Below are 11430 nucleotides of genomic sequence, written 5' to 3' on the forward strand. Positions count from 1 at the left end.
CAAGTATGGTGCCTGCGGACCCTCACATTCTCACATTTCGTCAGCTCCTAACCTGTCAACCTCAGAGCAAGGCAACATATTGCAGTACCCTCCCTTCTCACAGTCATGTAGCTCGCGAAGCGGACGTGTATATCCGCTGGTATGGCGTGAGCACTGACACATTCAATGTAAATATCGACACCTGTTGTGATGGCGCGGGTTACGACTTCGATACCCGACGTTCAAGGATAAACTTTTTCATTTTTTCGCAGCTCATTTGAAGAAAATACGAATTACTGTGCTTCTTTGTCCTTATGAAAAACCAACTCAGATGATGGGAGTTGAATATAACAAAATATATATATATTTTTTTACCAACCCAAATCTCAGATGGGGGGGGCACTCGGGGGGCACTAGGTTTTCCAGGGGGCACGTGCCCCCTGGCCCCCCCCCCCTTGGCGACGCCACTGCTTTCAGGAGCCTATTCATTTTCATTGTGCATACATAGTGTATTTTACATGTAAATGTATTCATGTTAGTTCTGTGCTGGCAATATCCACACAGAATGTATAGCAGCCCTCATTAAGTGTAATTGAGTTGTATTTACTAATTTACTTTTTACTATTATAGTGTTCCTGTGATGGCTGAATGCACATAGACTGTAGTTATTAATTAAATGTTATGTATACCTGTAATGGCTATAGGGAGTCTACAGGTGACATCATTATTATTGTTATCCTGTTGTTTTATAGCATGTTTTTAGGGTTGATTATGGCACCTATAATGCCCTCAACTGTTGGCATCTTATTTGTATATTGTTATGATCTAATCTACATTGAGAGTATTGAAAGTACTTTAGGTTATTGTTCTACCGAGAACCCACATTTGGATATTTATTTAGTTTATTATTTACTCTTACGATACGTCTAGCATTACCTGTCAATGTGATGTACTCACATTCTTATCTAGTTGTACTCAGTTTCCCTTATTAGAGCTATGTTTAGATCACATGATGCAATGCTACACTATTACTAGTTGCTATAGGATTTGCAGAATTTCTGCAAACTTTTATGTTTGAAGAGAGTTGTAGCAATATGTTAGTATTCATATTGACTATTTTGTGAATCGAGACACTATTGTTGTTGTTTTCTTAGAATATTTGGGTAGTACCATGTATTTAGCCCTATGAGTCACCCTTCACTGGTACCGACTCCACCTGACCATATACAGCGGATGGGCTAGATGACATAGTCTCCGTTTTATAGCCTGCTCTTAGTCACAAGGGACGCTTAGGTACCTGCAGCCTAACAAGAGGTGTCAGTTCCCATAGCAACCTGTGGTCTAAGTCAGTAGAGATTCATGGGTTGAATTACATAGTTAGTATGCTACTGTTGTTGCTATTATTACTAGCTGAGGGATTTTCCCAGTAGTACATTATTTATACTTGCAGACTCCATGTAAGTCATAGAGGGTGTACAGATTTTAGAGTTAATCACTCGCCTCTACTAGGATATGTTCGTAGTGGAAATAGTGCAACCAGTTTCGAGTTAAATATATATTAGACTACGACACATAAGATTATACTGCTATGCCAGATAGGGATAGGCAGTTTCACTTACTTTTGGAGCACTGTGTTATTGCTGTATGAGTAATATAGGCAGGTAGATGTATATTTAGCATCCAGTTGTTGTCTCGGAAGGTTCACTTGATTTTAATACTTAATAGTTTACTTGTTGTCATGCCAACCAGGTATGATGAGATGCACCATATGTTTTACTTTGTATGAGGTGATCAGGTTGACATTTGTTTATAATATTTCATTATTGTTGTGTCACCCTTACTGATTATCTTTGTTGTATATTATTGCATATTTTCATGCTTATTTTAATTTGTTGATTACTGTGAGAGATCGTGAACCCCTTGCCCCTTGTTTAGTTCATTTGTAATGTGTTGGCAATGCATGGTGACAATTCACCAAGACACTCCAAGCTGCCATACACAGTCAACCACCAGCTGTTATTGGACATTCTCGAGAAGTGCTTTGGAGTTCACGGGTTAGCTAGAAAATGGGTATCGTCGTATTTATCTGAGAGACAATTCGCTGTTTGTATCAACAAATCACTTTCTACGCCGATGTAGGTCAATTTCTCCGTACTACAGGGTAGTATAAATAGACCAGTATATTTCACCTGCAATACTACCACAATGAACACGTGTATCAGTGATGACCAATTCCTCATTGGCTACGCCGATGACCACAGTATCTACTCCAGTTTTAAACCCGGAGATGTTTCTTCGGAATTGGAGTCAATCAGGGGTCTTTCATCAACTCTAGAAAATGTGAAACTCTGGATGCAATTTAACCGTCTTAAGATGAATGATGAAAAATCGGAGTTTATCGTTTTCGGAAGCAATCGCCAACTACCAAAGTGCAATACAGACGTTTTATCCATTGGGGACACTCCCGTCCGTCATACTGATAGTGTGAAGCTACTAGGTGTTTACATGGATGAAACCCTCAATCTCAAACATCATATTTCCATGAAAGCTCGTGCATCAGCCCTCGCCATGTTTAATCTGAAGAAGATCCGGGAATATTTGGACAAGTCGACATGTCTCAAAATTGCAAATGCCATGATTTTCTCCCATATGGATTATTGCAATGGTCTTTTTTATCAACCTCCCGGCCTCCACACTTCATCCTCTACAAAGGATCCAAAATTACACGGCTAAAATTATTCTCGGCAGATCAAAATATGACAGTGCCTCCGCAGTGAAGGAGCTGCATATCCTCCCCGTCAATGTCCGTGTCGAGTACAAGATCCTCCTCCTCGTTTATAAGTGTATACATAATTCAGCACCAGCTTATCTGTCGGAGTTGCTGGAAATTAAGACACCTGTTCGTTCAACACGCTCGTCAAAGGGCATCCTTCTCAAGGTTCCTTTCACACGCCGCAAATGTTTCGCAGGCCGCTCTTTCAGCGTCGCTGGCCCCAGACTTTGGAACGCTCTCCCCGTCGACACAAGAAATTCGAAGACCAGAACTTTTAAAGTTGCTTTGAACACTCACTTATTTAAGAAATCGTTTTTATAATTGTATTGTTGTTCAGCGCCATTGAGTGTTTTAACAGTAATGTGCGCTTTACCAAGAGTTACCACCTTAACATTAACCTTAACACCTGCAGTGGAAACAGACTGTGCCAGTTTCATTAATTATATTAATTTCTACACAGTATGTACAGATATTGATGTAGTTTTCAACCTATCGAGGGACCGTACGTGCCTATAGATGTTCCTTATAGATGTTCCTTAGACGGTAGTTTAGACGCCGGAGCCCCTCACTCCTAGTCCGGATAACCAAGGAATGCATGATGTACCCCCACTAGCGACGCCATTTGTGGACCGAGGGACCAATCATTGTGTTAGACGAGATGGGCGTGACTCCCGAGTTATTAGATTAGTAGGCCATTAGTGTTAGGCCATGATGACTGTCATGTGTTCATTATGTTTTAACTTTATTTGTATTTTATATGTTTTCAATAATTTTGCATATCGTAATTCACTTTTACCGTTATGGTGAATAAATAACATTTACCCTGCGGATTACGATAGAACATGGTGTTTGTACTCATTTAAATATACTGTGTCATATATCTTCACAAAGGCAGGCGACTCATCGCAGAATTGAACCCCGTTTCCCTTGATCTTATGTCTCTCGTGGTTGCGTTACCAGCACATATTTAGTCCTAAAGCTGTTACAAATGCTAATACTTTCTCATTTCTATTATTCACTATATAGTGACAAGCCACGCATCAGTGCATTCTTGATCTTTATCAAGCATAAATTCAACTAAAAATTATCAACAAGGCTATATAAAAGTGGCAGGTACAGTGAACATATGTAAAAGTAAGTTGTTATGTTCACTCTAATACAAAACGAGCATCACACAAATAGGGGACTTCGTCTTCGTAGATTTGGACTTTTCGAAGACCGCAAAATGAATAACTATATCTACCTTGTAACCATGTGCATCAAGATGTTAATTTTCAGTGGTTCATTGAAAGCCAATGGCATTTTACTCGACGAGATAGTCATCTTCCTGAATACCACACACTCGAGGGTAGCCTGGGCTATGTCGTTCCAGAATGGCTTGGCATATATGATTGGTAAATACAGCAGCCGTCTATAATTTTAAAACAATTTTTTTTTTTAAATAAAACAAATTTTGAATATTCTCTGTTAGTTAAATCAAACAACTAATCTCAATTATTTAGGCCTTAAGCTAATATACGGTGGGAAAACGTTATTTTTTGTTGTAAAAATATTCGCATTTTGATAACTCCTTTGCATGTGGTTAACAGAGATGTAACGAGTCGTCGAGTCAAGTCGTTGCTAGTGATTATCCTGACAAGGGTCCCTATAATATCTCTATATGTGGAACACAATTGACGTCGTGTGGGATTAAGTAATGGAGTCACGCCTAAGAATAATACGGCGAATAACTCTATACTGAAACGTAGAACTTATCTTAACATCTTTCGAACAATTGAAGAGGATGCAGCAGTACAGAGATGAAGTTTCATGTGAGAAATCCACACTGATAAGCTGTTTACTCCGCGTTAGAAGAAATTTCTTTGTCTCTGCGGAAGAGTGGGCTAAGATATTCATGTAGACTGATTTTCAACTAAGCTTATCCCTAGAGTTTAATACGAGATAAAAATATTGAGAGGATCAATACATCGGTAATCGAAATTCTTAACGTATTCCTTCAAAGAGGATTAAATTGAATTGATAAGCTCGTAATAACCTACTCTAAAATGTAGTAGTAGAAAATGTGAACGTACATCATAATTGAAAAATAATAAACTGAAAAGTAATCATCATTCAGAATGAAAGTCATTAATTCAATAAATGCTTTTCCTTCATCCAATGTCGGTAAAACACAGGATTTGTTTTTGTTTTATATCAATCGTCATCACATTATTGTTCCAAATACTTAAAGAGGAGTTAAAAGTATCGTTCATTTTCAGACCGCTATCTACACTCTAAAAAATATTTGTTTCAACATTTTCCTGATTAACTATATTATTGACACTATAGTCAGATTATTTTGTACGAGTCCTGCATGGTTAGCGAAGCCATATCCGATAACAACTAGCTCCGGGTATACCTTCACCTATTGTATCAATTATACACTTTTGCTATATTAACTTTGTATCCTTGTAAATTGTAATATTGGCCCAAATATATTATGGACTCTTTTGTGTCAGAGAAACTCGAAGAACGGAACCTTTCTTCATTGAAAAATATATTTATAGGTAATCCCTTAGATTCCATTCTTTATCCAAAACTCGAGTTGGCCCATTAACACGGGAAAAGACGACTGGGCCTCACGTTAGACTAGTAACGTTAGGAAAACCGCCTTGCACGAAATAACGCTCAACGTCTATAAATATTGTTTACAAAAATTCAGTAAGGCCATGGCAGTTGTATGAATGAACCAACCATCGTCTTGTTTCTATGTACTGTTAAATTGAAGTTTGCTAAATATGCTAGATACGAACAAAAGGAGCACATGTCATTACTATTACATATAGGATAAACTCAGCTAAAATACGTAGCAGAATATGTATACAGCTTTCCGAACGAACAGTCATCAACAAATATCGCCATCATCGTGTTAAAATTTTATATAGGCCTACATCATAGAAAATTACTCGCATGTGTGATGTGCATGTACCATGAAACAACACAGTATACTGTAGATGCATAAGGTTATAACCTACCTGCTGGATTCTAACAATATACCAACATTAGGCCTACTTAGTTTCCAATATGGCCAGTTATGAATGATGAAAACTACGAAAATTTACTACAACTATAGTGGCTTTCTTGTGTGTGTAATATAGTTGGGTTTTTGTTTCTAAGGATATTTGGAGATTGCTTCCGACGTTTTCACATTTCACTGAATTTGTAGAAATTTCTGACAAGAAATTATATGGACGGCTTCAAATAGGCCTATATACCAAAATCCGTGCACACTCATTTATGCCGTAATATTGCAGAACTTGCCGTGCAATGCAGAGTTGCACGGCTGGCTGGCTACTAAATACCTGGATCTGCGTGACTTATTGTTTTTCATGTTTTTACAGCAGATAATATTGGTCCTATGTCTTAATATTGTATCTTGTTGCATTCCCCAGCACCTTTCACGATACCATTACTGGACGTCTACAGCAGTAGGTCGTTGTGTATTGTCGGGGGCGTGTTGAGCGGATTAGGTTATGTTTACTGTGGACTGGGACTGAGATTACAGTCAATTTGGCATTTGTTCATCGGTTACGGAATATCAGGTAAGTGATATTATAAAACAACAGCACATTTCTTCTGTTATATGTACACAATTAGAAATGGAGCAAATTTATAAAAATATAGATTGAAGTTTTTTCTAATTATCTGAACAATATGCAATGGTTTATGCTTCTTTTAAAACAAAAATACATAAGTCTTAAATTGGTCGTGACATTTCACAAACAACCACTCCAGAATGCTATTCCATTTAAAAAGATAATGCTTTCGAATGGTGTCAAATAGTTTTGGTCAGTTTGACTGGAAATTTGAAATGGTTTCAAATTGAATTCGTCTGAATTGAAAATATAATGCTTTCATGAAAATAAATGGTTAATCAACAGAAATACATGACAAGTGTCGCTGAATACGCATGGGGAAAGAAGCATCAAGATTTTCAAAGTGCGGGTGGATGATGGGTGTCAAGTGGGCAAGTGGAAGACAAGTAAACAGTTTAAAGGGCAATGCTTTGAATGCCTTAAGTAGGTAGTTTTGTTTACTGCCCCGACTGGGAGAGTGGGCGAGGGGAAAGTGTTATGAATCAAAATTGCCCCGTGTGGTCCAAACTTCCCAAAGAGAACATTGGAATATCATAGTATAGTAGTTAGGAAGTAGAAGCAGTGATACTATGTAAGGAAGAAGGTGTCCCCAGCACCCCCCCCCTTCCCACCCTCCCCTAATCCCCCTCTACACCAAAAATACATGTACGTGCAATCCTGCAGTGATGATTCACCACTACACTAACATTTTACACTTGTGTAACTTCATGTATCACTGTGCCTAGTTGCCCTTGAGTATGGGGAAAATCTCAGTGACAAAAACAAAACAAAAACGGAACACTTTTGTTTTCAATTTCTACATTTTATTGAACTTCATCCTCTTTACTCTGTAAGCATGGTGATATATAAAGCAAACAGAAGATTGTCTCTAAAACGGATATATTTAATGAAGCATTTTATGTAATATTTACTGCTTGATTGAGCTTGAACTTGCTTATAAAACATATAAAAAAACTGAATCATTACACCTTGTTTAATAAAGCAGAACTGAACATCTGGACAGTGGTGTATTTTGCCAATAACTGATCCTACGGATGTTTATTTTCAAAAATTGCTTCAGTGTGTTAACCTACATAGCCCAAGTTATAAGCGTTTAGGATTTGCCCTGTGAGGCTGTACTCCAAATCGCTCTGTACAGTAACTTTGATTTTGGACGTATTTAAACCTTTACAATGTTCGCATTTTTGCTTGTGGAATACAGTAATTTGATCGTGTATCGTGCACTCTAACATCTGGACATTATTCTTGATAAAAGTAAAATTTTCCGCAACGGTATACTGGCCTATATCGGTTATGGTAGGCTAGCCTATCGCCTGACTGTATGTGTATAATGCGGGCACCGTATTGTAACACTACATATTGAAGCAAACAAGGAGAAGCAGTTTGTGATCGGTCAACCTAATTGGCTAAAGCCAACGTACAGTTAATTGGCTCCATTGTATCCAGTATGGCAGCCATTAACAATGACACTAGCATATAGCCGGTCGTTTCTGCTTTCCCTAGAGTCTTTCTAAACTTATCAACTAGTCAACCGTGGCAAAGGCTCGCAGAAAAACTTAAAATCAACCGTTCTCGAGATGTGCCAAGCACCAGGAATAGAACAAAAGTGAGTAGAAATTTAATCCAGACCATATCATCCATTGTCACTAGTGACCGCCACAAAGCAACCTCCGTATCTACGCAGACTGGTGTAAATAATAACAATCTGATCCGCCTGATCTCTGGTCGGGGCAAACTTGCATATATCGCCAGCGAATCCAGCCAGCCGATTACCGAACTCGATTCCACAACTGGTGTAAGGTGTTTATGATGTCTCCACGTGCATCCGTCCGCGATACCACAAAGTCATACCAACTGCAAAAAACAGTTTAAGACATGATAACTTGTAAGAGATTAGGCGTGTATCTGGGTAATATGTCATTCTCATCAAACGACCTCTCCAAGTATGTTGCTTGAATCCCCAGGTCAGTTAAGAACAAAAAGCCAGTCTCTTGGGGAATACATTAGGACAAATTACTATGATTTGGTTGCACTTACAGAAAACTGGCTCGGTTCAATAGTCGACAAGAAATGCATCAGTAAATTCGTGCCCACCAGCTACTCAATAAAACATGTCACTTGTACTAGAGGGAGACGCGATGGTGGTTTGGCGCTGCTCTATAAATCAGCACTAGATCTCCGTCTGCTGAGCTCCAGTACAGGTGTGCATTATAAAAACTTCGAACATGTGGAATGTGAACTAAGCATCGAAAACCAAAGGGTTCGACTGGCTGTGGTGTACCGACCTCCACCATCTCAACAACATGGTCTGACAACGGCTGCGTTACTAGACGAATGGTCTACATTCCTCACAGACTACGCCATTGACAGGAAAGAAGTCCTCATCGTTGGTGATTTCAACTTTCACCTAGATGTGTAGGTACTGACAGACACGCCCAATGTTTTCTGGATACACTGAAAGCATGCGGCTTTCAACAGCATGTTCGCAAACCCACTCATATCAATGGCCATACACTGGACCTTGTCATCAGCAGGGACACGAGTGATGTTGTATCGGATGTGATAGTTACAGACTCTGTACTCTGTGATCACCTTGGGAAAGCATCACGTGACCATTTTGCTGTTAGCTTCACCACTAACCGGCCTAAGCCTGTCCCTATTCGAAAACTGGTTTCTTATCGAAAGTTCAGCAAAATCGACATGGAGGCTTTCAGACGGGATATTACAAATTCACCACTGCTAGGTAGTACCTCTGGCTCCATGGGGACACACTTGTCAACGCATACATTGATGGACTATCCTCAATTCGTGACAAACACACGCCGATCTGCGCCAAAATCATAACGCTAGGGCCGATTTGTCCATGGTATTGCGACGTACTGCACGAAGTCAAACACACACGGCGCAAATTGGAACGAAAATGATGGGAAAATCGTTTGACAGTTGACCACCAGATTCATCGGGATTACTGTGTAAAAATGAATAAATTACTCACGCATGGCAAGGTGACTTATTTCTCAGAGAAGATGATGGCATGCGGACGTGACCAAAAAGGAATTTTAAATGTGGATAAGCATCTGTTAAGCCACAACAAAGAATCATGCATTCCGCAAAACTACTCCTCCAATGAACTCCCCTGTGTATTCAGCAGGTTCTTCACCGACAAGATCGATACAATCCGCGATAATTTTGAGAGCGACAGGCAAACGAGAACCAACCAGAGCGTTAATAGTGCAACAGGGTTAGTACCTCTTGATCAGCTTAAGCCAGCGAGTGAAGCGAGTGATCACCAAGTCACCTTAAAAGTCATGTAGACTCGACCCTTTACCAACCTGGTTGTTAAAGTCGTGCGTGGATCAGCTATTTCCTCTGATAACCGTCATTGTTAACGCCTCCCTCTCAGGCAGCTGCGTTCCTAATAATTTCTAATGTGCGCAGATCACGCCTCTTTTGAAAGAAATCAGGACTTGACCAGAACAACCTCAACAACTACAGGCCAACATCCAACCTTCCATATTTCTCTATATTAACGAAAAAAAGTAGTAGATGCCCGTTTGGAACACCATCTTATGACCAACAACCTAACGAGACGATGCAGTCTGCATATCGTATATCACATTCAACAGAGACTACACTACTTAAAGTAAAGAGCGACCTCCTATCATTCCTGGACAAAGGATATGTAGCCGCGTTAATTATGCTCGATTTATCGGCAGCCTTTGACACTCTCGATCAAAAAACCATGCTGCAACGTTTCGAGAACACATTTGGTGTTACTGGAGATGCCTTGTCCTGATGTCATCATACCTCTGCGATCGCAAACAAGTTGTGACCACCGGTGACCATCATTCTGAATCTGTCATCTTGAAGCAAGGCGTGCCTCAAGGTTCAGTTTTAAGTCATAAGATGTACAAAATGTATAGGGCACCGTTGTGCGAACTTATTCGACGTCATCGATTAAACTACCACTTTTATGCTGACGACACATACTTGTATGTGTCGTTTAAACCTAACGATGAGGATGCACAGAAGGAAACAATGAATCCAGTATCCGAATGCTTAGCTGATTTCGAGAATTGGATGCACAATATTAAGCTAAAGCTGAACCCTGCCAAAACGGAAGTGATGTATTTTCCACTAAGCGCAACAAAAAATGTGTCAATAACATTTCATTAAATATCGGCGATTCTGTTATCACACCAACGCCAACGGTAAGAAATCTTGTTGTAATGTTTGACTCTCATCTGAACATGTCCCAACAAGTTAATAGTGTTTGTAGGTCTGGATAAGCGAGTCTTCAAAACATCGGCCACATGAGGCGTTTTTAAACTGACGATGAAACCAAACCACTCGTGAATGGCCTAGTAACCTCGCGTCTTGATTACTGCAACTCGATGCTAACTGTGTACACGCCTAACAGAACATTGAGATCGGCTAATTCCCTTACACTAGTGGTCCCCAGAGTAAAGACTGCTATATATATATATATATATATATATATATATATATATATATATATATATATATATATATATATAGATATATATATATATGTATATATATATATCTATATATATATATATATATATATATATATATAGATCTATAGATCTATATATCTATATACCTATATAACTTTATATCTATATATCTATATATATGTATATATATATATATATATTTAAATATATATATATATATATATCGGCGGGCGACAGACGCGTCCCATCTGTGCGCGATACTGATGGGACCGTGGTTAGCGACCCTCAAGGCATTGCCTGGGCATGGTCTGGGCATGGTAACTTTGCTGCCCAAGTCCGGGGACCCCTTGGATCCTCGTAATAAGCGCCCGATTACCTTGTTAAATGTGGACAACAAGTTGCTGGCTAAGGTTTGTGCAACCGTCTTGCACTGGCTATGCCGCATCTTATGGGTGATCTCCAGACTTGTGCAGGGAAAGGGTCATTGCATCCAACAGAACTTGTGATTGGTGCGCGACTTGACTGACTTTGTTATTGAGCGTGATCTGCCATGTGCATTTGT

The 11430-nt window shown here is 39.3% G+C and overlaps 2 protein-coding genes across 2 annotated transcripts; both read left to right on the top strand.

Moving 5' to 3' along the window:
* Positions 1-2184: 2184 nt before the first annotated feature.
* Positions 2185-2712, top strand: LOC139976368 (uncharacterized). Its single transcript, XM_071985060.1, has one exon. It carries the CDS (start codon positions 2185-2187, stop codon positions 2710-2712), a length of 528 nt encoding a protein of 175 aa, XP_071841161.1.
* Positions 2713-3866: 1154 nt separating this feature from the next.
* Positions 3867-10816, top strand: LOC139975803 (uncharacterized). Its single transcript, XM_071984002.1, has 3 exons — positions 3867-4146; positions 6184-6333; positions 8427-10816. The coding sequence occupies exons 1-3, from the start codon at positions 3897-3899 to the stop codon at positions 8804-8806; spliced, it is 780 nt and encodes a 259-aa protein (XP_071840103.1). The 5' UTR covers positions 3867-3896; the 3' UTR covers positions 8807-10816.
* Positions 10817-11430: the final 614 nt, after the last annotated feature.

The sequence above is a fragment of the Apostichopus japonicus genome, chromosome 11, assembly GCF_037975245.1.
Source record: "Apostichopus japonicus isolate 1M-3 chromosome 11, ASM3797524v1, whole genome shotgun sequence".
NCBI lineage: Eukaryota > Metazoa > Echinodermata > Holothuroidea > Aspidochirotida > Stichopodidae > Apostichopus > Apostichopus japonicus.

Bases quoted from the DNA above. Each gene is read 5' to 3' on its own strand.
- LOC139976368 (XM_071985060.1), top strand. From the start codon at position 2,185: ATGAACACGTGTATCAGTGATGACCAATTCCTCATTGGCTACGCCGAT.
- LOC139975803 (XM_071984002.1), top strand. From the start codon at position 3,897: ATGTTCACTCTAATACAAAACGAGCATCACACAAATAGGGGACTTCGT. The intron at 4,147-6,183 runs GTAAATACAGCA...TGCATTCCCCAG, and splicing joins TGGCTTGGCATATATGATTG to CACCTTTCACGATACCATTA. The intron at 6,334-8,426 runs GTAAGTGATATT...TTGCACTTACAG, and splicing joins CATCGGTTACGGAATATCAG to AAAACTGGCTCGGTTCAATA.